The sequence below is a fragment of the Mesoplodon densirostris genome, chromosome 7 (assembly GCF_025265405.1).
Source record: "Mesoplodon densirostris isolate mMesDen1 chromosome 7, mMesDen1 primary haplotype, whole genome shotgun sequence".
Taxonomy (NCBI): Eukaryota; Metazoa; Chordata; class Mammalia; order Artiodactyla; family Ziphiidae; genus Mesoplodon; species Mesoplodon densirostris.
The window spans coordinates 117364770-117392743 of NC_082667.1; the positions used below are offsets into that span (position 1 = coordinate 117364770).

Consider the following 27974-nt stretch of genomic DNA (forward strand, 5'->3'; position numbering starts at 1 on the left):
TTGGTTGGTGTTTTCCTGTCATTTTAAAGAGACTAAATATGGGGGGAGGGGCAGGTGTCAAAGCACTTGCACAGTTTTAAGACGTCACAAACGTGAGCTTGTTTCCCACAAATGTGTAATGGTTGAAATGTACAAGTCGTCACTTCAAGAAACGTATGCATGGAACCCAGGACTTTGTCTTGGATAATTTGGGAGATTAGTTCTGAAAAATGTTCCCTGAAGAAGTTTGGGTTATGTGATTGTAATCATGTTAACATCTTGTGAAAGAATTTGGGATTGAGTTGTTTTAAAGTCTATATGTGCATCTGTCCTGTGTACTCATGAAGGAAGAGAGGGCCTTCTAGACTTCAAGAATTGAACATTCGCGTTAGGGAACAGATTAGACATTTGGTTAACAGAAACCTTTACTATGTACAGGACAAAATAAGGATTTAAAAATCATTGCCAGCAGATGTGAACCAAGTTTGAATACAGAAGGTTTTAAAATAGTGGGTATTTTGGAAGTAGGTGTTCCCAGCTCGTGAACAAAAAATTGTAAAAGACAGTTTAAGATTTATTTTCAATATCCCTCTGGTCATTTGACAGTAGTATCGCAGAGAACTACTTTCAGGTTGCCGAGGGGGTGGTTGAAGAAGACCTCAGTATTTCATCAGCTTGCAACTGATCAGCGACTGCCTTACTTAAGATTGGTTGTTGTAGTTTTTAAAATGAGATTAAAATGGCCACATCTTTGCTGCCTGAAATTTGTATTTGTGTCAGCTAAGCTGGTCTTAGAAGGGTGAGGGAAGTTGAGTTGAGGAAGGCAAGTGATATTATCCAGCACTGTGCCTGGCTAGAAAATGCTTTAAGTCACTGGACGTGAGGAATCGGTAAAGTTTTATTAGTGTAACTGAGAGGCCAGGCCTGTACAAAGGCTAGATTACCAAATGTCTATTGTTGTAGGTATTCCTAATTTCATGAGATGTACACAAAAGCAGTGTAAACTTCTCTTGCCTTTTCACTAGCATATGGGCAGTGAGGGCAGCGATTAGGAAATTGGGATCAAAGGGAGAGTAGGCTCTGTTTTTGCCAAGTTCAGAATGGCAGTTTAAGGCAGATTAATAGTAACTGAAAATAAGGGAGGGCACATCACTACAGACGAAAGTGAGAGCTTGAGTTTCAATCATACAGCCAGGAGGATCTAAGGAATCATGTTCACAAATCTCTCTTCAGGGACAGACATCACAGCTTGGACAGGTATGTGTGTTGAAAACACGACCCTTTTATCCTATCTAGAGCTGAGTTGTCCATTATAGTAACTCTACAAAGTAAATGCTTTCTAGACCTGAGTATGTTAAGTCTGTTGGAAACTTTTAAATGGACAAATTCATGCACTGACTTGTTCATTGCTCTGCACTTGGTAAGGGGCCAAGAGAAAATTTAAGAGAAATTGTGACAAACTGGAATAAACCCAGAAGAGGGCAACTAATGGTTAGGGGTTTGTGAACCACCTTAAAGGATAACATCTGTGGGAATAAAAGGGCAACTATAGTTGTTCACTGTTCATTTTCCACCCACTTACTTTCTGATTATAGAAGTAGTACATTTGTTCAGCTTCTGTGCTCCGTGGTTACCTCTGTGGAGGTTGCTCTGGTAGACGTTACTGGTTGTTCGGTAGTGATGGAAGGCTGTTCAGCAGTCATCTCACCACCCCACGTCTTTGCCCCCACCCTAACATCCCTCCTGTGCTATCGTTCAACCCACAGAAGCTATAAGGAAGCTGACTCCAGGTCAGTGTAAGTTCGGTCTTTTTAACAATGAGAGCCGTACATTCAGTGAAATATTTTGGATAAACCTAAAGCGAGTCCACAGAACCAGTAAAGGATCAAGTGAGGGGAACAGATGACTTAATTATGTAACAGTCATTTGAGTGCCTTCTCTGTCAGGCTCTGCGAGGCACTGGGGATTCAAGGGTGAACCAGAAAGATGATTGCTGTCTTGGACCTAACAATACGGTGTAGGAGACTGAGAAATGATCAAATTCTTAAGAACTATGTGTTCAAATAACTGTTATTTTCCATAGGTCTCAAAGTTGGATAAAACATTGGAATTCAGAGAATCTTTGAGTAGGATAAGAGATTATGCCATGTGTTCAGGCTTCCATCCTTGGACTCATTCTCTGATTTCAAGTTACAATGTTGTACCTTCAGACCTGAGTAACCATTTGATAATTTAGATAAGTAGTTCTTAACCATGGGTTAACAGCAGCATCATTTCAGGAGCTTTTCTAAGATACACAGTAACCCCACCTGGACCTGGAGGAAATTTAAGTAATTCTAGAAATAAAAGTTAACAAATTCTAATAACTACTTTCATAGAAACTTGGTAAACTATTGCATCCATAAAGTAAGAACAGATTGTGAAAAGGGGACAGAATAGGAAGGTTCTTGGAAATCAAAACAGTTGTGGAAATAAAACGAGATGGCTTATAGAAGTGATGCCGAGGATGCTAAATTAGAGAACTACAACGTAAAACTGAGGAAATTTCTCAGAACAAAGAGCAAAAAGATTGACACGGAAAAAGTTAAGAATCGTGGAGGTATCCAAGAATCAGATCTGACATTTGTTTCAGAAAATGAGAACAGAAGCATGGAGACAATAAAATCAGGAAATTTTCGGGACTTATGATGAAAATTGGACTTTTCATATAGATGGTTTTCACTGCCAAGTGAAAAGCAATGAAAGGAAAAAAAAAAAAACCCAAAACCAGATGGGATCTCTATGGAGAAACACCAGGAAAATAGGTTACCTCCAATAGACTGACTCACATTGCTATTAGACTTCTCAAGAACAACTCTGAGTAATAGAAGATAAAATTGTAATGCCTTGAAAGTATGCTTTTATGTGTGCTTGTCTGTATATGGGATGGGTGGGTCCCAATTTCGTTCTTAGAACTCTAAACCTAGCTATGCTATCAAGGACAAAATAAAGGCATTGTTTGCTTTCCATTCAGCTTTTCTGAAAAAGTTACTTGAAGAATCTATCGAAGTGAAAATTCCAAGAAATAGATGACTAATTAAAACAAACACCCAACCAAACAACATGAAACAGTGGAATCAGTCATGAAACAGTGGAATCAGAGTGCACTGAGAAGAAGTCTTGGTAATACAGCTATACAGCATACTTGGAAAGGTGGGTTCTGGGGAGAACATCTTCAAGAAGAAAACGTACTGTTACTCTGGTCTGCCCCAGGTGAGATGAAGACGTGTTTCTTTCGATCAATAATATAAAAGAGGTAAGTAGACACTTCAGGAAAGACCAAAAGCTCCACAGGAATGACAACTCCTACAAAGCAAGCTAAAAATAGCATTATTTTAAGCAACTGATAGGACTGTAAAAAGTTTTTCGGAACCAAATCAAAACTTTTGGTCCAATAAGTCAGGAGGGAGAGAGATTAACTGATATCCTGAATGTTCGTGTATAATCTCTGGGTTTATAATAACTATAATTTCCCCCATGATTTTGCCATCCTGACTTTTACTTATAGATAAGCCTTTCCCTATCAATTGATTAATATTAGAGAATCATCCTAAAAATAGCATTAGATTTTTTAGAAATTGTTATTGGAGTACAGTTGATTCTTGACTTAGATTTTGAACTTCGTTCTTTAGCAGTATATTTTGACTTCTGAAAAAGTTGACTTAATTGTACCACCTGGAAAGTTAAACATATCCCTTTAAGAAACAGGTTTAATAATTAAAAAAAACAAAAAACGAGAACCTCGATATCAAATGTTCTTGAAACAGTATTTTTTTTATGTAAAGGAATCTTTCTAATTTTAATTCCTTTTTTTTAAAGAAAAACTCGTTTTGAAGAAGCATTTGCTTGAAGTTCTGCAGTTCCTTCAGGTTCAGCTTCAGTTTCCTTCTGTTAATTACACTGAACACATTATAAATACAAAACGAAAAAGCAGATCTATTGACTCATCCTGGGGTGAACCTGGTCCTGTAAAATTTGAAAACCACACGTGATTTTGAAGTACTGATTTAATATGCTTTCAGTAAGTTTGGTCGGTTGCATTCAACAGTAGAGTAACCGCGAAGAGAAAGGAGTGCCACTGGCGCTAAATTTGAACAGTTGCCGGATGCTCCCATTTTTGTCGGTGTGGCTGTTGCTCTCTGAGATGTGTAGGGAGTGGGAGTGCGTGTCCGAGAGGTGATGGAATTGGCTGCTGAAACTTCGCCCCCTTCCGTGCCTTCAAGCAACGTTTCTTGTGTGTGTGAGGAGAGAAGGGGAAGAGAGGCAGTTAGGGCAGCTTTCACTGGCAGGTTACTTACAAAGGGGTGAGCAAAGCACCGCCAGGCTGCAAGCTGGTTCCAGGAAGAAGCCTGTCTACGCTTTGGGAGGACCGCCTCTGCGACCGTGGGGGACTCAGCCCGCGGCGTAGATTCTTCCCACTGAACCCCGACGACCCCTTTAGCCCTAGGCATGCTCATTCACGAGGTCAGGGGCTTAAGAAAGGGAAATAAATGCCTCGTGACATTTGCAGGGCTCTCGTCCATCGCAGTTTACCGGAGCAAAGTCAAACATAGCTCTTGAGCGAACTGTCAGACAAGATCTTGCACAAGATGTAGCGGTCTGGACCGGGAAGCGATTGAGGTTTCATTGAGAATAGGTAGAAAATTCTTCCCACCTCTCCTTTAACCTTATATTAGGCAACATCAATTTCTACCTTTAAAGAAACGAAACTCTCAGAAACGGAGGCGAGCGACCTCAGCACAACTTTTCGGGATTTGTAGTTTCCGCCCATTTCTTCGCGTAGTTTCCGCTTCCTGTCACGTGACTGCTAAACGCGCCACACCTTCCGCTCGCGACTCCGCGGCCCGCAGACCGACACGTCACTGCTCGGCCCTCAACCAAACTTCTCCGAGTGTGTTCTTTCCGCGCTCTCGCTCTCACGAGCCGGCCTATCATGGCTCGGCGGTTGCATGAAGTCCCGCCTTCCACTGCTAAATGATATCTGTATTGTCCAGTTAAAAAGTGGGAGTGCGGCTTCGTCCACGCCTCCGAGTCTGACAGACAGTCCCATCATCCTATCGCTCTCTTCATGTGTCGTATTGGCCCTGAGCCAACCAATGGGGAGCGGTCCGGGAGGCGGACCCGACGCTGCCAGGGTTGGGTGCGCCGCTGAACGGATGGCAGTGGGAGGCGAGCGGATTCCTGAGGAGCCCGGGTCAGGTGAGAAGACCCTAGGATATAACTTGAGGGTTAGGGGCAAGTGCAGTCCAAGGCGCTGGTGGGGCTTTAACGGCGTCGGGCGTGGGCGCGGGCAGAGTCTGGGGCCTTGCAGAGGAGGGGGCGTGGGGCGTGTGGGGGACGACCTGGAATGGAAGGATGGGGGGCGTCTAGGATGGGGCGGGCGCTTAGGCTAGGAGGGCGTGGAAAAGATCGGACCCTGGGACTAGTCCTGGAGGGGATGGCGCTCAGGATGCTGAGGCGGTGGGGTGTCCCGCGCTGGGTGGTGTCCGGGGTGTTGCATTTCATGAAGATGGGAGTCGGAGGGAGGAGGGAGGGACGCGCAGGAGTGAGCAGAAGTGGGGGCGGGTGGGGCTAGCGTGAGAAAGCGTGTGGGCCAGCGGGTGGGCAAGTTGCTGTCTTCGGAACTAGAGCCAGGGTGGGACAGGGGGCCACAGCTTGCCGGCACAGACGAGGTGGAGGACAGATGCCAGGTGCTTTAAGGAAAGTGTCTTTGCCTTTATTTGCTTTAGTGGTGTGCGAACACGACCAGAGAGCACAGTATGGAAACTCCCTTAAGGTCCTGGCCTAAATTACCAGCTCCTTTACTCAGTTTTCAGGTAGAGGTTCTAGTACTCTCATTTCGTCCACTTAGTCTTATAGGCGTGTGGCTCATATCAGCTCAGCGGTGGTAGTTTTCCTGTTTCAGACGTGGGAGAAAACAAGTACCAACCTGAGGGATGTGGCTGGATTAGGGACTTCCTGGAGTTAGGTGTTTAGTTTTGATTTCAAGATAAGGTTTTCCTTTGGGATTAGGATTAAATGTAAAACCATCCCTCTGGGACAGTTAATTATGGAAAAGATGCTTGACTTCCCACAGTTGGAGCTAGAAATACATGATTCTTCATGCCTTCCACCCTGTCCAGTGTTATTTTTTCCGCTCCTTTCCCCTAGTAATAGTGGGAGAAAGATCAGGAAGGATCCGGGTTCCTTTTTTTCCCCTGCAGTCTTGTACAGTGTTGCATATTCTTTATTATCATATTCTTTGTCACTTAGCCCTTGACCAGTTTATGGTTTAAGAAGGCAGTGCTGTCTTAAACAGAAATAGCTAACCTCCTAATTAGTGCTGATAAATCTTGTCCGCCAAGTGATCACTATTCTGAATGGTCTACAGTCTGCTTCCCTCAACATTTTATTTTAATATCATTCCCCCCTCCCCCGGCCCAACCTTTCTTTGCTTTAGTAGGAACATTTTATTCTCTTTTCCTTCCAGATTATCGTCTGGTTCCATGAGCTGTCTCTGGGATCAGTGGCTTAAATGCAGTGTCAATTCCAGGATGCTTTGAGACAGCTGATGGGAAGTGGGTGTAGATCTGAGCAGTAGTTATAGTGTGATGTAAGCGATTGCAAGTGCTTACAAGTGCTTATAGTGTGATGTAAGTGATTGCAAGATCACTATCTATGTGTGTCTCCCTCTCTTCCTGAGTGCACGACTGTACCTGCGTTAGTGAGCGAGCAGTCGTGCTCTCTAGTTGACCCTGCAACCCCACTGGGATTTGGAACAGAAAGTTTGCAGCCAGTCAGTTGAAGCTGAAATTTAGGACTGTAAACTGTGCTGATTCAGTCAGGAATTTCTCAGCCTTCTGCTTTCACTTCTGTGCTCATTCCCTGCTTTCTTTCATACATCCCTGCCTTTTCTTGAATGCTCTGTTTCTCCATTTAATTATTCTTTTCTCTATTTCCAGTCTTTCCTGTTTTCTTTGCATGGCTTCCTCCAACTCCCTTTTTTCTGTGTTTCTTCTTTACTCCTGTTGTACCACACTGTTGCCAATTGTGCTTATGTGCTTGTTAGCTGCGAGGACTGGGAAACAGAATTATGGTGATAGAGTCTCATTCCTTTTCATCCTTGACTCACAGACCTGACATGCCTACTTACTTGTCAGTTGGTCATAATTCAGGCTTGGCTTGGGTATTAGTATTAGCTCTGACCCTCTCTGGTGTGTGCATTACTCCTGTTACTGTGTTTCTCTACCACCGTAAAATATGAAACTGAATTAGGTAAATTGAAGGTGTTTAATATCTTATGGTCTTGACTTTTCCATTTTAGCCATTTGAGTGTCATCTGTTGCCACCCATTGATGTCAAGATGACCAAGCTGGGATTTTTACGGTTGTCCTATGAGAAGCAGGACACACTTCTGAAGCTTCTAATTCTGTCAATGGCTGCTGTGTTATGTGAGTGTGCATGTGGACCTCTCTTTCTTCAGATATGGAAAGGAGAAAATCTTGAAAAAATCCACAACGGCTCTCTTAAATGCCTTGTTTTTTTCCAGCAGATTGTAATGTGTTCTTTTTACTGTTCTCAATCAGTAGAATTTTGTGAAAGCAAAATAAAAGAAACACAAGGATTATAAAAGTTGGGACTAGTGATCATCTGGGAAAGAATGAGAAGCACGCTGTACTAATTCTGTTTTCTCTTAGGACTGAAAGAGATACCGGAGACTCTGAGATACTGAATTTTGTAAAAGATACTTGTCTTCTGTGGTTGCCTGCCTTAGTATTTCTGAAAATCTCTCCAGAACTTACTCTGTTTTCTTAGGTTTTTCTAGCTCTTCATGAGTCATAAGAAGTCTTGATTTCCTTACCTCTTAGTTTGCTTCAAACTAAGGTTTGGGGAGGTAAGGTTGTGGGGAGGGGAGGTCAACATATATACAAGACGACCATGTAAATTGGGTGCAATATTAGTAGGTGAATGTGTTGTCATAGGCCTTGATAATAAGTAGTTAAATGTGTCCTACTTAAGTGGAAATGTAGGTGTCATTGTCAGGGGAAATCGAACTTCTTTGTTTCTTTTGTGTGGGAGGAATGGATAAACACTTTAATCAGCATCATTTTGTATTTCCTGTGACTTGTGTGCTGGATAATACTGTTATCTCTATAATATTACTACCTATTATTGTTTTTCCTGGTACATTACCATTAAAATAATAGTTCTCTGGTTTTTGCAGCGTTCTCCACTCGTCTCTTTGCTGTCCTGAGATTTGAAAGTGTCATCCATGAATTTGATCCGTGAGTACCTTTGCTTGGTCTGGTATTTCCTTTGGAAAGCATTTAGGTTCATGGTTTTCAGATTTACGTTCCAGTGAGCTCTCCGTGATGGGGATGGACTTTCTATACATTTTGGGGGGAAAACTCTCAAGTGTTCCAAAGGAGATAATTGTCTCCTTTTGAAACATTTCTGTTGGAATTTGAAACCAAGCGAGTCTCTCAAGCTCTTAAAAAATGAGAGAGGGGTTGCTGGTATGCCTTATCACTTAAGATCTGGCTAAGCTAAGAGAAGCCTGGCTTCTCAGCTTGGTAGACAGTTAATGGTGCAGATTGAGGGAAAGGGGCCTGGGCCTGGTGTGTGTTTGAGGCTCAAAAGAAAAATTATAGGTCATGAACTTGAGATCTGTGACTTTTTTCTGTTTAACAGTGAATATGATAGAAATGGGGCCTATCAGTTAAGTTGTAAGACACTGAGGAAAATTTAAAGCTGTGAGTTGGATTGGAGATTTTATTAGATAAAAAGAGGCATAGGTGGACAACATTTACTGAGCTTCATTTTGTTCCAAGAACTGTTTTACAGATTATCTATAAATCCTTACAGTAGCCCTACGAGGAGGAGGTAGTGGTGTCTCCTGTCCACAAATGTGGCTGAGGCTGGCAGAGACCATTCAAGGTTACACAGAGTAAGTGGAGGAGCCAGGATTTGAATCTACGTTTGTTTGTTTCTAGACACTGGAGTAACTATATTATATTACCTAACGTTAAGGCTTAATTAAAAATTTGGAGAACGAGAATCATAGGTTCTTGAAACATCATTGATATCTTAAAAATAGCGTATTCAGTTTATGGAGCATTGATTCAAGTTTAATACCTGCATGTATTAGCAAATTGGTCGTATTGTTTTGTGTAGATATTTGCAAGCACTTTGGAGGCATACAGATCTTTTCTTTGGGGCCTCCCAAATCAATTTTTTCTGTTTTTTTTTTTTCTCTCTCTCATGAATGAGGAAACTTATATCCTTTCGTTTCTTCTTTTTTTTTTTTTTTTGCGGTACGCTGGCCTCTCACTGTTGTGGCCCCTCCTGTTGCGGAGCACAGGCTCCGGACGTGCAGGCTCAGTGGCCATGGCCCACGGGCCCAGCTGCTCCGCGGCATGTGGGATCTTCCCGGACCGGGGCATGAACCTGCGTCCCCTGCATCGGCAGGCGGACTCTCAACCGCTGCGCCACCAGGGAAGCCCATCCTTTTGTTTCTTGATCACCAGTCTGTTAGGGCTTTTTCTCAGACCCTCTAGATGAGCAAACACTGAGATGAGATGGTCAGGGAAAGCAAGAGCATCTGCTCTGTAGTTGTAGAGATGGAAGGGACTGTACACATCATGTGATTTGACAGTTCTTTTTGCAGAGCAGGAAACTGAGACCAGGGTGTGAACCCAGGCCAGACCTTTTCCCACTAACTTGCACTTCCTCTGTCTCACTCTGCCTCTCCTACTGTTCGGTAAAGGACATGATTCTGACACACGTTGACTGCCTTCTACTCTCATCCCTTCTGTCTCCCTGACAGTTACCAAAATAACATTCATCAACAACAACCAGAAGGATAGAAATTTCTGCCATCTGCTACTTTACTTACTTCAGCTGCTAAAACTTGACTGACCAACGAGGAAATAGGGTTAGAGGGGTGGGCAGGAAAGATGGTTAGTCATGATTATCTTTAGTGATTAAGCAACTCCCTTTACTTTACTTATTTGTTTATATTTTTATTATTTCCATATATATTTTTGTCTTTTTTATTTCTTTTTAAATGAGAAATTTAAGAGAAGGGGTTACATAGCTTGGACCTAAAGAACTGTGTCCGTATATAACTGTAAGCATTTTATGTCAAGTATTTTTTATGTAGTCTATATTTTTATGCTACCATGGAGGTGGCATTCAGAACTATTTTAGATAACCACATGAGTAGATCTAATTATTACAAGTTTAAACACTTATTAAGAAGTTTGTGTTATGGAGTGGACTAAAAAATGTTCATCCTGCGTATGGTGTTACACCCACATCTTTAGAGATGCTCATCACCTCAGGTTATCCTGGTCTCCTTGCCTGTGGTATGGAAATCTTCTTCTGTGTGTTCCTGTCACTTGAAAAGAGTCAAGTCTGTTGGTGTCCACATCTCAGCTGTCCTGTCTTTGGAGTGCTTGAATTTTCTGACTGGGGCTGATGCCTACTACATGCCAGCCTGGTGAAGCATCCTTCTTGAGTGTTTTCTTACAAGGTTAGACTACGGTTGCATTTCCTTATGAGAGAAGCAGTGCTTTAACTGAGAGAAGCATGGAGCTAGAAATGAGGAGGCTTCTGGTGACGTAAAATGATTTTCACGCTTGAAATACTTTTTGGTACCAAACTGACTTTTACTGGGGTAGTGATAAGTTCCTCAGTGGTGTAACCTGAGGAGCCAAAGTCACTGCAAGTTGAGGCAAGTGTTTGGGTATGGAGAGGAGGGAGCCCCAGTTCATTTCTTTCTCGTTAAAGGTACTTTAATTATCGGACTACCCGGTTCCTGGCTGAGGAGGGATTTTATAAATTCCATAACTGGTTTGATGACCGGGCCTGGTACCCTTTGGGACGAATCATTGGAGGAACAATTTACCCAGGTGAGGGGAACAGGATTTTTTTTCTTCACAGCAGTAAGATATTTTTATATTATGGAACAGTGTCTTTTATTTCTAATATCTTCGTTTTGTGACACTTGTAATTTCACTCTGATTGCAGATTCCTAAAAGTAGATCTTATATAGAAGGGAGAACATGTATGGGAGAGCGGGAATGGGTAGTGTTTCATAAATTCTGGACTTCTGCTTGAATCCATAGGAGAGAAATTTATAGGCCTCCTGCAGTTGCTGTATTAGTATTTCTGGTGGTTTGTCAAAACCTGTGTTATCACTTTATTGATACTTGGATTTTCCCTTTCTCTTTCCCTTAAGGTCTTTGTCTTATTAGGATAACCTATTGGCCTTTCTTCTTCTTGTTACAGGCTTAATGATCACCTCTGCTGCAATCTACCATGTCCTCCATTTTTTCCACATCACCATCGACATTCGGAATGTCTGTGTGTTCCTGGCCCCTCTCTTCTCTTCCTTCACCACCATCGTCACGTACCACCTTACCAAAGAGCTCAAGGTGAAGGATTTGGGGTGACAGGAGGCTTGGGAATGAATGTTGTTGAACCTCTCAAGTTGATGCTAAAGGGTGGGGGACTGAGAGCCTTAGAAGGGCAGAGAGCCAGAGGCTAAAGACAGCTTTTGCTGAGCCGAATTACTGAGTTTACCCCAGCCCCTCCCTAGAATGTGTGATTTCTTATCATTAGCAACTGTTTATTCTTATAAGAGAACATATGGAGGTCAAATATAAATTGCTACATATGGGAAAAAAATATTTAAAATGAGGTTTAGATTTTGAATTACCTCACAATCTAAGGGAGAGGAAAAATAACTACAAGAAGCGTTCCGAAGTGGTTAGTTCTTCCTACTGGAAATGGACAGTTAGCAATTATTTGTTAATTTTTTTTTCAAATGTTTATTTAAAAATTCTTAAAGCACTTGGCTTTTGTAGTAGACTCCATAATACTGACTCTCTTCTTCTAGGTTTCTGCATTGCTGACCCTGGCTCCTCGGATGCTATTCTTAGTTTGTGGCTATGGTGTCAGGGAGTTACCTTAGAGGTGATAAACTAGTGGGAGGGCTTGGGAAACTTGAGTTTAATTTGGAAACGTTTTCATCCTTCTCCTTGCTGCCCTTGTTCCAAATTTGACTCTTACGAACAGACAAGTCCTTCCTTTTTTGGAGTGTGGTTTATACTTTGTTGTTCCTCTCTCCTGAGTTCACAGATTGCCTAGGAATATTCCAGCTTTATTATCTAAGCTCCTGGCATCTTTAGTCCAGAGAGATTGTCACCTGTCTTTGTCGGCTTTTTAGCTCAAATACATATGGTCTTCCTTTGATTGTCCTTGAATAGCTTGTAGAGGGGTGACTGGTGTTCCTGTGGTGTGCAGATATTGTTACGGGTAGGGACTCATAAGTCTGGGGATACTCCAGCCAAACAGCCCATTCAGGGACAGCATCTGACAGCTAACATGATTTGTCTGTTCTTAGCATGTGTGTACTCAGTTTCAGACTTGCCATCGTCGCGGGGAATTGGTTGTGAAGTATGTAGCTTTCTTGTGCTGCGAACATTTCTAGCATTTCTAGCATCACATCTACTGTGGAAAGTGTCAGACTGTTCTCTGGGCCCATTGTCAGCAGAATGGACTAGTGGATCCTCTCTTTTTCATAGATGTATTGGTGTTAACTTCCTGTTACCCCTCTTGTCTTACAGGATGCAGGAGCTGGACTTCTTGCTGCAGCCATGATTGCTGTAGTTCCTGGCTATATCTCCCGATCTGTGGCTGGCTCCTATGATAATGAAGGTAAGACTTGAAGTGCTGAAGAGGATCTGTTCACCTCATTATCCAGTAGAGCTTCATGAAGTGCAGTAGAATCTGGGTTCAAATCTGTTGTTTAGTGATAGCAAAAACGGTGTCTGGCTGAGAAGATTAGAAATGGGCAGGAAGGGACTTCCCTGGGGGTCCAGTGGTTGAGACTTTGCCTTCCAGTGCAGGGGGTGTGGTTTTGATCCCTGGTCGGGGAGCTAGGATCCCACAGGCCTCTTGGCCAGGGGAGCAAAACAAAACAGAAGCAATACTGTAACAGATTCAATAGAGACTTTAAAAACAGTCCACATCCAAAAAAAAAAAAAAAAAAAAAAAAAGGACAGGAAGAGACCTCAGACAAGTTTATATTCTCTCTCTGTCATTTCCTCTAGAAAGGTAGCTGGTAATTTCCTTATATAAGGCCTTTGGCTCATCTCTGTACTCCTAAAAGTAGAGTTAAGTTTTAGTATTGGTTGGTACTATTGTTTTAACATTGTAATCATTTGCTTCATTTTCCTAGATGAGAGGAATGGATATTCTTAAAACTATAGTGACTTTTATTGACTTATTTCCAATTCAACCTGTATTTATTGAATGTGATTGGTAAAACAGTGTTAGGTGCTATAAAGATAGTTAATGAATAGGAGTATTGGCTTATAATTAAGGAACTATAGGGATATAATGGCCCATAATCTATTAACACAGATTAATGTAGACTATAAAAATAAATAATAATGGGCAGATAGTATTATGGGCCATGAGAGAAGGGTGAACAGAGTACTTTGGGAACGTGGTGAGAGGAGAGATTCATTCAGATTTGGGGATCACGGAAGGCTTTTTGGAAGTAGTTGTATTTGAACTGGGCCCTGAAGTTGGAACTTCGTTAGGCAGATACTAAGGAGAGAGGCAGTCAGGGAATACGGACCAGCTTGTGGTAAGCTGTAGAGGCAGGCTGGTGCGTGATAGTACGGGATATCTTTAGGACTGAAACAGCAGGGAATTTAGTGCCTGGAAAGAATAGTAGTAATAATGACTAATACTTACTGAGAGCTTGCTGCATGCTAGATACTGTTCTAAGTGCTTTACATGCAATAGTTAAATTTGTCTTCACAATAGTTTTATGAAGTAGATACTATTGTGGACTCTTTTTACAGGAAACTGAGACAAAGGGAGGTAGAGTAATTACATTGTTAATGGGTAGTAGGTCTGAGATACGAATCCAGGTAGTTTGTTCCAGAACAGTATTAAATACTCTTCCAGCATGGCCTTTTACTGAAGTTTTGTGTTCTTTCTGCAGGGATTGCCATCTTCTGCATGCTACTCACCTACTACATGTGGATCAAAGCAGTGAAGACTGGTTCCATCTATTGGGCAGCCAAGTGTGCCCTTGCTTATTTCTACATGGTAACTCTTCACTCCCTACTTTCAGGAGTCTCTCTGTGTCTGAATACCTATTGGGATCAACTGATATAAATTGGAAGTAGCTCTTGGGCTTTGAGACCATGAACTAGAGGCTAAAAGTCTTTATATAGTCTCTTGTGTCCATACAAAGCCTAATCCAAGACAGGCAGGGATATCTGTTGTATAATAGCAAGATAGAGATAATTTTTTTAATTTTTAAAGGTTTCCAGATACTATATTTCCTATGGGTATATATTGGTTGGCCAACTCTCTTTTCTGGTGTGTTCCCCTTAAATTTTTCCTTTCCTGACGTATATTTTTTTCTGTTCAATCTTGTAAACACCGAGACTTCTTTCCTTAACTGCTTCCACTTGCTCACGTTTCCCTTGAATCCCTAAATCCTCTGTGTGACCTTACCGTAGGGTGTATCCAGATTAATGCTGAGAGTTGGGGGCCTCTCGTTTTGTGATCGTGATGGCAGGAGCCATAGCAAACAGAGGATTGAGTTACAGTAATGGGTGTTAATTTGATTTTCCTAGTTAAAGAAGTCAATTATTTAAACTCTTTAAACCACTTGGTGTAAATAAAGTTTTTGGTTACTGTAAAGAGATGTTCTTTAAAAAGGTCACAGGTAGGGCTTCCCTGGTGGTGCAGTGGTTGGGAGTCCTCCTGCTGATGCAGGGGACGTGGGTTCGTGCCCCGGTCCGGGAGGATCCTGCGTGCCGCGGAGCGGCTGGGCCCGTGAGCCATGGCCGCTGAGCCTGTGCGTCCGGAGCCTGTGCTCTGCAATGGGTGAGGCCGCAACAGTGAGAGGCCTGCGTACCGCCCCCCCCCAAAAAAAATGGTCACAGGTAACATCCTAAGGTACAGTGGTGGTGATCCAAGGAGGAGTGCTCAGACGAACTTTTCTTTTTTATCCTGTCCTAGGTCTCTTCATGGGGAGGTTATGTGTTCTTGATCAACTTGATCCCGCTTCATGTACTGGTGCTGATGCTCACAGGACGTTTCTCCCACCGGATCTATGTGGCCTACTGTACTGTTTACTGCCTGGGCACCATTCTTTCCATGCAGATCTCCTTTGTGGGTTTCCAGGTGAGCCCTAGACTGAGTGGGGTTTTTAGCTTCTTCCACTTTTTGTAAGCAGCTCCAACTAAATTGATTTATCTTGGATTCTGGTGAGGATAGTGAAAGTTATTCACAGGTCTGACTTTGCTAACACTGCTTCTGTTAACTGAAGCAACAGAGTCATTGGTCATTAAAGTCTGCCTCCTGGAGTGTGTTAATATTTGTTCATGAAGTTTGAATTTAATGACTCCTAACTTGGCTTAGGTTTATGGGAGGAGGAGGGATATTTTGGATGAGCTGAGTTAATGTGAGTGATCACAGTTATCTTTTTCAGTCCTTTTTAATGCGAATGACTCCATTTAATAGTAATGACCCCTGAACTTCTTAATCGGGCCTAAGTGAAAGTTCTTTAGCAAGCAAAGCCTGAACCTTTTAACCACATTACCCCACAGGGTTAAGAGACAGCTGTTAAGTCAGAGAATAACGTGGTATGTGTGATTTCTCATGTAAAATTTTTATGAAAGTGGAACCCTTATTCAGGTCAGCAAGCTTTTCTTTACTGATCACCCTCTGTATGCAATTTGCTAATACCTGGGAAATGTTAAAAGTAAAAATGTGGTTCTGGTCCTTAAGGAAGTCACCGTCTTGTTGGGAAAGAAGCACCTGCTTCTAGAACCACTAATCTGTGGTCTAGTCGTTCTAGAAATGTAGCTCCTGGACCAGCAGGTCAGCAGCATCTGGGAACTCATTAGAAATGCAAATTCTGGGGACCTGCCACAGATCTACTGAATCAGAAACTCTGGCGGTGGGGCTCAGCAGTCTGTCTAAACGCCCCCCCGCTTCCTGTCCCCTGCCATGATTACGATGCCTGGTGGAGTTTGAGACCATTGGTCTAAGTTTTGGAAGAGATCTAAAGTGTGTGGAGTATAGAGGAGGGCGATGGATTTCAGTTTGGTAGATTAGGAGGAAATGGTATTTGCATTGGGCCTTGAATGATCAGAATTGCCGTGAATGCAAATTTTTGGGAAAGTGAGAATTGCAATCGAGGCTCAAGAAATAGCCTGAGCAAAGGCCAGAGATGTGATAATGACAGAGTGTGGTACACTTTGGGGGACTCAAAATATTCTTTGGAAAATGAGGCAGGTGAATTAGACCCTCCTCTAGATCGGTCCTAATTCCTTGGTGGCCTTAGAACTCATTGGACCCTTTGGTCTGAAGTTGGTCAGATAATTCAGGTCCAGGCTGGACCCATTCTTTTCCTAACAGTCTCATATGCTTTCACCGACAGCCCGTCCTTTCATCAGAGCACATGGCAGCCTTTGGGGTCTTTGGTCTCTGCCAGATCCATGCCTTTGTGGATTATCTACGCAGCAAGTTGAATCCACAGCAATTTGAAGTTCTCTTCCGAAGTGTCATCTCCCTGGTAGGCTTTGTCCTTCTCACCGTGGGAGCTCTCCTCATGCTGACAGGTAGGGAAGGCTTTTACTATTAAGTGTAAATGGGTATGAACATAGAATAAACTCCAAAAATATGGGTTATTTCCTGGCCACAGAAGGATTCATTCTTTTCCTCCTATTTCTCTTAATTTCAAGCATATAAAGTCCAACTTCTGCACATTCAGTCCTCTTGTCAGCCAGTGTCTGGATTCAGCATAGAAAGAAAATCATGTCAGATCAGCTCTACACTTGGTGACAGGACTGTATTTTACCATGCTGATCTTTCTCCTCTGTGTGTGTGTGTGTGTGTGTGTAGGGTGGGAGAAATCCTAACATTGCTTTTGCCCTACAGTGTGGCCTCATCTAATCCCATATGACAGAACTGTGACTGTTTAGTTTGGGTAGCATGCCACGTTTTCCTCCTCTCTTCATCTTCCTCATGTACACTTCTCATAGTCTGATTTGATTTTGCCCAAGACTGTGTGTATTCAGAGCAGCACTGGAGGACTGAGCGACTTAGCTTATAGCATTGGCCTTGGTTTGACCAGATTTGTCCTAAAACCCTTCTAGGAAGTATCTCTGCCTCCCTTCTCTCTGAGTTTATATATAACCTGACTTTATTCTACTGACTGTGCTGACAAAAGTACTCTCAAGTTTGACAGAAAGGAAGGAGTGAAATTCTCAAAGTATTGGTGGCATTTAAACAAAAACCTAGTCCTCCTCTGTCTCAGAGAAGCTCATTAAAATGGAAAGTTGTGATTAGTTAGAATCACATGTTATTTTGTTTCAGAAGTAATTGTGAAATATTTGTTGCCTCTTTGCTTCCAGGAAAAATATCTCCCTGGACAGGGCGTTTCTACTCACTGCTGGATCCTTCTTATGCTAAGAACAACATCCCCATCATCGCCTCTGTGTCTGAGCATCAGCCTACGACCTGGTCCTCGTACTATTTTGACCTGCAGCTTCTCGTCTTCATGTTTCCAGGTCTGTCTGCCTTGTTCTGAAGTGGTTTTCTTTCTAAGAATCATCATTTGATTCAAAATAAGTAAAATACCCTCATCCTTGTGCTTTTGCTGTTGTTTTTGTTTTTTGCCTGTTTACCTATGCAGTACAGAGGATGGCTAAACACATTTTTTCTAATATTTGAAGCAGAGTAGAAGTCAGAAGTTGAACAATTTCAGATACTGGCAAGTTCAGAGTCTCACAGTTTTCTGTTCATTTGTATCATAAGTTACAGTTCAGCCCTAGTTCAGGGTTTTTGAGTGCTTCTAGCATACCCCACCCCTCATCCCTGACTCCTCCCCATTTGTCTTCTTGGCAGTATTGAATTTTGAGAATAGGCATAGCTGACTGTAAAACCTCTTCATCTAACTTATCTTTTGGCCAATTCAGATATGTCTTAGAATTTACCAGTGGTAGAGACTTTACTTTGCTTTTTATTAAAATAACTTTTTTTTTCTTATTATGAAAGTAAGTTGTCATTTGTAAAAATATAGACAAATATTTAAAAAAGTAAAATTTCAGGAGTTCTCACCACACACCTGTTGCTACTGTTAACGTTTTGATGTATATTCATCCATTTATTTATTGATTAGAAGTCAGATGATAGTTTTTCCTCTGACTTTTAAAACTTCATAATCATGATAATTTGTTATTTAGTATTACTTTAGAGAAATAATATTTAAGATATATCATTTGTTAGTTTTTTAAGTACAGAGGTGTGTAAAGAGGAAGGCATATGGTCCATAAACTTCCACAGCAGTACTTTAATTGATGTATTTTATTCTATTTTATAAATATTCTGTAATTAACTCCATCCTTAATGTTGGACATTTATGTGGTTTCAGATTTTTTGCTGTTTTAAAGAGTGCCGTAGTAACATCTTTGCATGTATCTATGATTGTTTTTTCAGCTTTTCACTTCTTTTTACTTTTACTTTTGTAGTTGGTCTTTATTACTGCTTTAGCAACCTGTCTGATGCCCGGATTTTCATCATCATGTATGGTGTGACCAGCATGTACTTTTCAGCTGTGATGGTGAGGAATGAATGCCCGCAGTCTTAGCGAACCTTTCCACCCCTAGCTCTGAGGGTTTTCTTTGTCCCCCTGCATGGCAGGTTCAGTATTGATGCTGTGCAGGGGCTTCCCTCTGAGCGCTTGAGGGGCTGCGTGGTAAAGCTGCTCACTGTTGTTGATCCTTCCCAGGAATGTATGGGGCACTCATACATTCTGATTGTGGGGCCCACCTTCCTTGGATTCATAGCCCTCATGTTAGGGAGAGGCGCTTTGTCACTTCTTGAAGAAATTGACCCTGGGCGGGTTCTTTCCCCTCTCTTTCTGGTGTCTTAAAAAGGGAGATGATGTTTTTTTCTTAAAGGCCTGGGTTCTGAGTGCTAGGTTGTTAAAAGAGAGAAGAGAGTTTATATATTGCAGTTAAGTCAGTGCTTCTCACACTTTTTTGATCCCAAACCACAGTTAAGAAATACATTTTATGTCATATCATTGCTCAGGGTATACACGTATACATGTGGACCTGAAAAACAAACTTTAAAAAAATATATATTCTACGATAGATGTATCCAGCATTTTCTCTTCTATTTTGTTCCCTTCCACTGACAAATCATGTTTGTTGAAAACCCCTAAATTGATGTCATCATCTCCTCATAGGTTGAAATCTGTACCTTGTAAAACACTGATGGTGACCTTGCTTTTTCCTGTTTGTTTCAGGTGCGTCTGATGCTAGTGTTGGCGCCTGTTATGTGCATTCTTTCTGGCATTGGCGTCTCTCAGGTGCTGTCCACTTACATGAAGAATTTGGACATAAGTCGACCAGACAAGAAGAACAAGAAACAACAGGATTCTACCTACCCTATTAAGAATGAAGTGAGAATTAAGCAACGCAAAGAACTGGCTTGGGGAACCGTGTGTGTGTGTCTGTGTGTGTGTGTGTGTGTCTGCATTGGTATTTTGTTTGTTGGTGTGAGTGAGGGGGAGTAAAGTAGGGCGCTGTCACACGGTCGGAGTGAACTCATACAGCCTCCAGTTTATTCCGCGTCATCTCATCTGTATTACTGACCGTGTGGAAGAAGCTGTTCCGTGTGACGTACATTTAATTTGGTTTACAACACAGTTCTTCTTCCTTGTCTAGGTGGCCAGTGGCATGATACTCGTCATGGCTTTCTTCCTCATCACCTACACCTTTCATTCAACCTGGGTGACCAGCGAGGCCTACTCTTCTCCGTCCATTGTGCTGTCTGCTCGTGGTGGGGATGGTAGTCGGATCATTTTTGATGACTTCCGAGAAGCATACTATTGGCTTCGTCACAATACTCCAGAGGTGAAGATTTGGGAGGCGTGGGATTGTGCGGTAGGAGGAAGGGAGAGACATTTGATGTTATAGTGAATCAAATAGCTTTTAGATGGGTGGAAAGCTTGGAGGAATTGGAACTGTCGAACCTGGTGTTGAATGAGCCTTAAAGGTCAACCTCCATTGAATTCAGGATTTTTTCTGTAAGCGACCTTTACTGGTAATTATCTGCACTCTGCTTGGACACTTGTATTGACAGCATGGTGATTTTATCCTGAGGTAGGCCATCCCAATTATAAAAGAAGAAAAATAGTTAATAAATAATGCATGTTTATTGTAGAAAAATCGGAAAATAGAAGCAAAGCAAAGAAAAAGGAGACAAATTTTCCATAAAGGATCACCTAATGATAACCACTTTTAACATTTTGGATTATACCATTTGAGAATCTGAAGTGATTTTCTTTCCAATAGCTACTGGGCATGGCACTTCTGAGTTAGATTCTTATAAGAATTGCTTAATCCTTTTTCGTCTTATCCTGTGATTTGTTCCCCCTCCCCCACCCCCTTCTTTTTAGTAACTGATTATTGTGACTTTGTTTTTGGTCATTTATTTAATACGGTTATCTGATGACACCAGGCTGTATATTTGGAAATACTGCACAGCCCACTACACCTCCCGCACCATTATGCTTGTTTGTGTAAGATGATCTGAGATGAAAGTATTGGCAATGTTGTGTTGTATAATTTGTGTTTAGATTTCATGATTGTATGTAAATGTAGGACCAGGTACCAAGATGTATTTTCTTGTTGGGCATATGTTATTCTGTGAAGAAACTGATTAATTAGCAATATCTCACTTCCTGTCAGATGCCCGTCCACCCCTCTTGTATTTGATTTTGGAGGCAGTGAGAAGCTTGTTATTTCCATCTCCCATTCTTCTTTCAGGATGCGAAGGTCATGTCATGGTGGGATTATGGCTACCAGATTACAGCTATGGCGAATCGGACTATTTTAGTGGATAACAACACATGGAATAATACCCATATTTCTCGAGTAGGGCAGGTAAGGTGAAGGGGTCATTTGAGTGTTTGATGCACGGGGTCTAGTGGGAAATACTTCTCCATGAGGGATCATATGGCCTGGAATTTTGCGCTGAGAAACGTGTGTGTGTTTTTCTAGGCAATGGCATCCACAGAAGAAAAAGCCTATGAGATCATGAGGGAGCTTGATGTTAGCTATGTGCTGGTCATTTTTGGAGGACTTACTGGGTATTCCTCTGATGGTAATGTACTTGATTCTATTTCTAGCTACAAGGCATAGATTCTAAGAAAACTAGATGAATCTCCTATTTTTCTATCCTTTTACCAATATCTTAATGTATTTTCTTAGTTGGGGAAGTTTCTGAGTATTTGCAACTTGAGGTTTGGTTATTTTGATTTTTTTTTTTTTTTTTTTGCAACAGGTAGGAAGTAGATATAAAGAATTCTTCTCATGTAGGTATGGCATGCTATAATTGTCTAAAGACCTAGGAGTAGTTCCACAACCAGTGAAAAATAGAGAATATAAGGCTTCTGAAAATGAGCTTTAGAATTAACATTTTTTAGTGGGTTTAAGCCATAGAATCATCTGCCAACTTAAAATGTTTTATATATATATATTTATATGGCATATGTTAACCATGTTCCCTATGATTATTAGCAAAATCGTATGTTTAGAAGAATCATCCAAATATAATTCTCTGCCTTAAAAAAAACTTAAAAAAGTTAAAGCAATACCTGTTTATATTTTAAAATGTTAAATACTTCTGAAGGTTTATAATAAAAAATGGTAGTCCTGTGCCCCTAAACTACCTTATAACATCAGTTCCCGGGAAAATTATTCCTTCAGTTATTTCTTCTAGTACTTATGTACGTATTTCTAAATAATATGTATATCCTGCTATTCATTGATTGATCATTTTAGATACCCTGTATCAACTTCTTATTAAGATAAGGAATTTAGTTCTTTGTATGATCCCCTCCCCCTTTCTGTCTTGCATCTTCTCAGTAGAGTTAATGATCAGTTTTTGGTTAAATCCAGATAAAGTGTTTTCATCATGACTAAGTAAATGTTACTTACTGCTGAGTCAACCTGTACACCATGTTTACATTCTTACCTAGAATAACTTGTTTTCTGCAGTTAATAATTACCTCATATTTCTGTCTTAATTTTCTTTGAATATGTGGTTGCTTCTTAGAGATGTTCAGATTTTAGATTATGTCTGGCTTCTGATATAGACAGACTTAACAAATCCACCTGGATAGTATATGTAAAGTGTCAGCATAAAGTAATAAGACTAGTTTCTATGTGTGGTGTGTCTTGTACAAGCAGAGGAAGAATGATGATAGCAGGGATGTGGTCCCATGGACTTGAACTTTCACAAACAATTGTTTCAGCACCATTTGGTTGTGTGTGATTATAGGTTTTTTTCTTGCTAATAATAATAATTTATCCAAATAGTACAGAAAAGTATTTGTGTATGTATGTATGTATGTTTGTGTGCATGTGTATTTTTATATATGCAAATGTACACACGTATGTGGTAGAAATGGATAGTTCCCTGAAATCTTTAGTATTCCATGATACGTATATATAGCTCACATTTTCTTTATCTGTTCATCTGTCGATAGACTAAGGTTGTTTCCATGTCTTGGCTATTGTGAATAATGCTGCAGTGACTGCTGATATCTCTTTGGGATATTGATTTCATTTCTTCTGGATATATCCCCAGAAGTGGGATTGCAGGATCACATGGTAGTTCTATTTTGAATTTTTTGAGGAACCTCCCTACTCATTCCTGTGGTGTCTGTACCAATTTACATTCCCACCAGCAGTGCACAAGTATTCCCTTTTCTTAATATCCTTACCAGCATGTCTTTTGTCTTTTTGACGAGAGCCATTCTAGCAGGTATGAGGTGATGCCTCATTGTAGTTTTGTGTTTCCTTAATGATTAGTGATGTTGAGCACCTTTTCATTCATGTACCTGTTGGCCATTTGAATCTCTTCTTTGGAAAAATGTCTTTTCAGGTCTTTTGCCCATTTTTAATTGGATTATTTGGGTTTTTTTTTTTGCTATTGAGTTGTATGAGTTCCTTATATATTTTAGATATTAACCTCTTATTTGATATATGGTTTACAGATATTTTCTCCCATTCCATAGGTTGCCTTTTCATTTTGTTGATCATTTCTTTTGCTGTGCACTCTTCTATTCTCAAAGCTTGTCAGCTTTTTGCTTCAGACATACCTGCCAGGGAGCTATAAAATCAGTACTCTAAGATAGTTGAGTTGATGCTCTGGGGTTTTATTTTTGGTCCTATTTCTGGTTGTGTGGTCTAGGCAAGTCTCTGTGCTTCAGGTTTTCCATTTGAAAGATGGAGGTACGATTGCAGACATTCCATGAGGATAATAATATTATTTCTTGAATACTTACTATGTGACAAACATTATGTAAGGTAACATGCTCTTACTTATAATGTTGTAGCAGCCCTATCGTTGCAGATACTCTCATTTTTCTAATTCGACATATGAGGAAACTGAAGCACAGAGAGGTTCAGTAACTTGTTCAGGGTTACCCACCTAGAATTGGCAGTGTGGGAATTCAAACCCAGGCAGTTTATCCAGAGTCCAGATCCAGAGTCTGTGTTCTTCACCACTGTGATATTCCCTGGAACCCTTTTTAGTAGGGCAGTAGGAATCTTCTCTTATGGATCAATGATTCACCTTATACTAATCGTCTATTTCCCTAAAGCCTTTCGGGGAGGTACAGGGAGTGACATATTCTAAGAGATAACCTGAGTTGATGGTGCTATCAGTATTTATGGAGCCTGGTAGTGTGTTTGACATAGAAATGTTGACTTCTCATACATGTGCTTTAGAAGTTTGTAACTTTGCAACTGTAGGTCAAGAGGGAGCACATTCTCTCTTCTCTACCTTTTTGGTAAAGCTGCTACTCCCTAGGTCATTCCTGTCCAATGACATGTGGGATCCACGTATGTCATTTAAGATTTTCTATTAGCGGGGCTTCCGTGGTGGCGCAGTGGTTAAGAATCCGCCTGCCAATGCAGGGGACAGGGGTTCGAGCTGTAGTCTGGGAAGATCCCACATCCTGTGGAGTAACTAAGCCCATGTGCCACAACTACTGAGCCTGTGCTCTAGAGCCCACGAGCCACAACTTCTGAGCCCATGTGCCACAACTACTGAAGCCCACATGCCTAGAGCCCGTGCTCCGCAACAAGAGAAGACACCGCAACGAGAAGCCCACGCGTCGCAAGGAAGAGTAGCCCCCGGTCTTCGCAACTAGAGAAAAGCCCACACGCAGCAACGAAGACCCAACATAGCCAAAGATAAATAAATAAAATAAATAAATTTATTAAAAAAATTTTTTTTTCTATTAGCTGTATCAAAATAAGTAAAGAGAAACAGGGAAAGTGAATTTAATAATTTTATTAAACTGAATATATCTAAAACATTAATGTGTAACCAAAATATTTTACCCACTTTTTTTTGTTTTATTTTGGACTAAGTCTTAGAAATCCAGCATGTATTTTATACTTACAGCACATCTTAATTTGTTTTTTTTTTTTTTTTTTTTTTTTTTTTTTGCTGTACGCGGGCCTCTCACTGCTGTGGCCTCTCCCGTTGCGGAGCACAGGCTCCGGACACACAGGCCCCGCGGCCATGGCTCGCGGGCCCAGCCGCTCCGCGGCATGTGGGATCCTCCGGGATCGGGGCACGAACCCGTGTCCCCTGCATCGGCAGGCGGACTCTCAACCACTGCGCCACCAGGGAGGCCCAGCACATCTTAATTTGGACTAGCCACATATCAAGTGTCAGCAGCTACATGTGGCTAATAGTTAGTATATTGGACAGCTTAGCCCTAGCTAATACCTAGGACTAACTTCAGTTATGACTTAAGTCTGGGCCAATAGTATAGGATTTTAGGAGTCTACAGGAAAGTCTATAGGAAAAGCTGTATATTTTGAGGAAAAAAGTTTTGACCATACATTAGCTTTGTTATTTTTATAACTTAGAGTTAAATGGTACTATACTCCGTTAGAAAAGTATTTGGGGGAATTTCCTTAGCCATAGTGACCTTTCATTAGGTGATTTAGCTCCAGCAACCTTTGTGATAACAGCAGTTTTTTCTTTTTCTTTTTTTTCTAGACATCAACAAATTTCTGTGGATGGTCCGGATTGGAGGGAGCACAGATACAGGCAAACATATCAAGGAACACGATTATTATACTCCAACTGGGGAATTCCGTGTGGACCGTGAGGGTTCTCCAGTGCTGCTCAATTGCCTCATGTACAAGATGTGTTACTACCGCTTTGGACAGGTCTACACGGAAGCCAGTGAGTGATTCCTGATAGTGTTAATAACAACGTAACGACAGTAATAGCTAACACGTACAGTGTTTTTTTTTTTTTTGCGGTACGCGGGCCTCTCACTGTTGTGGCCTCTCCCGTTGTGGAGCACAGGCTCCGGACGCGCAGGCTCAGCGGCCATGGCTCACGGGCCCAGCCGCTCTGCGGCATGTGGGATCTTCCCGGACCAGGGCACGAACCCACGTCCCCTGCATCGGCAGGCGGACTGTCAACCACTGCGCCACCAGGGAAGCCCCATACAGTGTTTTTTATATGCCAGGCACTGCTTTAAGTGCTCTATATCTACTAATTCATTTAATCCTTACAACAATCCAAAAGGTTGATACTAATATTATTCCCATTTTATATATGAGGAAATTGAGGTACAAGTAGGTTCCTTAACTGCCCAAAGGCACATAACTAGTGCAGAGTCAGGTTAAACTCAGGCAGTCTGGCTCTAGCTTTTGTGCTTTTGCCCATTACTTTTTATTGCCTCTCAGTGGAGAAAGGAATGTGAAAGGGGATAGAGTGAGATAAAGGACTTTACATTTCTTCAGATAAATCGAAAGTAATTTGATTAAGTCATTCTTTCTGACTTCTTTCCTTTCTTAGTTCTGCAGTTTGGACTATTTTTGAATTAGATGCAGGCCTGTGACATCTGATAGGTTCAGAAGGGTTGCTAGTGTATCACAGAGGCCGTGGGTGGTAATCCTCAGGAACAGAGGTGCTTGGAAGTCAGCCCTCTGTCTCTTAGAAGAGATGACCTCCATACACTCTGCCAAGCATCATCTCGGAGAGGACGTGAGTTAGGGTAACACTTGATTTGCCCTTACTAACTGATGTCGTTTTCTGCAGGCCCTACTCTCTAAACAAACTGCATGCTAGGGAATAACATTCCAGTGGGATGATTAATCAAGTTGACTTAGTATTTCTGTAGGAAATCAGCACTGTAGAAAGCTGTGTGTCTCCATTTTTGTCACTTTCTAGAGCGTCCACTAGGCTATGACCGTGTTCGGAATGCTGAGATTGGGAATAAAGACTTTGAGCTTGATGTCCTGGAGGAAGCATATACCACAGAACACTGGCTGGTCAGGATATACAAGGTGAGCAGATGTAACACTGAGAAAGCAGCTCTGGTGCTTAAAAACGGGGCCACATGTTTATAAAATAAGGATATTTCTAATGTTGAAAAAGTAGCTTGTGACTCACTTAGAATTTTTCTATTTTTATTTTAGATTGTTCTTAGAAAGTAGACACTCCAGTCTTCTGTCATCCTGGAAGTGGTTACAGTGATATTTTTCCAGTTGGAGCCAGACTTGATCTGTTTTAGTGATTGTCAGTCTTGGGGCGGTGGGGGGAGAGAGGGAGAGAAGGAGAGTGTGTGTGTGTTTTCGAACTACATTTTCTTCTCTCCCGCTGAAGAACTTGTGGCATAGAGAGTCACATAGAAGTGTGTTATATCTCTTACGTAAGAAAAGGTTGAGAACTCTTGCTGTATTTGGAAGAGTAGCTAGTCCCACACCAGAGCCAAACCAGGCAGCATAATCCAACGTAATCTGTCCCCATCTGGGTGAACCCAGCTCAGTAGAGAAGCTCTCCCATGTTGACCTGATGATTGTAAATATTAAACTGATACCTTTCTGTTGCAGGTGAAGGACCTGGATAATCGAGGCTTGTCAAGGACATAAATGTTACGTCCGTTCGGCTCTGATCTGCTTCGCACTGAGTGTGTCACATTTAGGGCGCTGAAGATGGTTTAAAAATATGCAGTTTATAAGAACAGAGCGCGATGAGATTAGAATTGTCTGGAGGTTTTGTCCTGGGCAGTATGGGCTGAGCCAAATGGAATGATCTTTATAATTCTGAGCAGGTTACCAAATGAAATGTCATGGCTTTACTTTGGTCAATTAAAGGGGGGAATTTTTTAAAAAATGTGCCTTATTTGTTTTGACTTATGACTGATTTGAGGAAGCCTAAAGTTTGTGCTGGGCTGATAGAAGGACAGAAAACAAACCTCATCTGTGCTCTTAGCTCCCTAAATGAGCCACAGAGGGGCATTCTGTCTTTCTCTCTCAAATCAGGAGAGCTGTCAAGGACTAGCTCAGATCCTACATATACAAACAATTTTGTCATTTCAAAAACTGCAGTACCTAGCACAATGCCTTGCACATAGTGGGTGCTCAGTAAGCTTTTACTGAATGAATAAAAGTTTGTGGGACCAGAGGTGTGCCGTTTCTGGGCAGGAAAGGCAGCTGCATTGCCATCATGTCTCTGTTCTCAACATCTCTTGTCCTTAGAGGCTCTTTGACTACAAGCGACAGAAGGTGGCTAGCCAGACCTGATCTCACCAGTATTCTTTGGGACTAGCAAGGTGTTTTTGTTTTTGAGCAGGAGTAAATCCAGTGATACTAAATCAGTAGTTTTGAAGACTTAAGGCAAACAGTGAAATTATTCTCAATGGAGAGGAAGAAACTCCTCCAACATTGTATATAGAACTTGATGGTCAGTAGGTGTTTTTGAATTAGCTGATTTGTAACCATACATATCTATCTGAAATCTAGCTTTTCAGTACTCTCACTTATCCTTTAGCGATTTCCTTTAGCTCATGCACTAAAACTGTTGTGATTATTTAAAGGTGA

At 41.4% G+C, this 27974-nt stretch overlaps 1 protein-coding gene across 1 annotated transcript; it reads left to right on the plus strand.

Moving 5' to 3' along the window:
* The first annotated feature begins 5134 nt into the window (after window positions 1-5134).
* On the plus strand, window positions 5135-27556 carry STT3A (STT3 oligosaccharyltransferase complex catalytic subunit A). Its single transcript, XM_060103121.1, has 18 exons — window positions 5135-5217; window positions 7322-7448; window positions 8222-8282; window positions 10789-10910; window positions 11290-11435; window positions 12630-12720; window positions 14021-14127; window positions 15052-15216; window positions 16478-16658; window positions 17454-17609; window positions 18570-18661; window positions 19352-19507; window positions 19773-19961; window positions 20877-20993; window positions 21111-21213; window positions 25135-25323; window positions 26323-26438; window positions 26985-27556. The coding sequence occupies exons 2-18, from the start codon at window positions 7361-7363 to the stop codon at window positions 27021-27023; spliced, it is 2118 nt and encodes a 705-aa protein (XP_059959104.1). The 5' UTR covers window positions 5135-5217; window positions 7322-7360; the 3' UTR covers window positions 27024-27556.
* Window positions 27557-27974: the final 418 nt, after the last annotated feature.

Excerpts from the sequence above, each read along its gene's own strand:
- STT3A (XM_060103121.1), top strand. The coding sequence starts at position 7,361 with ATGACCAAGCTGGGATTTTTACGGTTGTCCTATGAGAAGCAGGACACA. Across the intron at positions 7,449-8,221 it reads GTCAATGGCTGCTGTGTTAT|CGTTCTCCACTCGTCTCTTT; the intron begins GTGAGTGTGCAT and ends TGGTTTTTGCAG. Across the intron at positions 12,721-14,020 it reads TGGCTCCTATGATAATGAAG|GGATTGCCATCTTCTGCATG; the intron begins GTAAGACTTGAA and ends TTCTTTCTGCAG.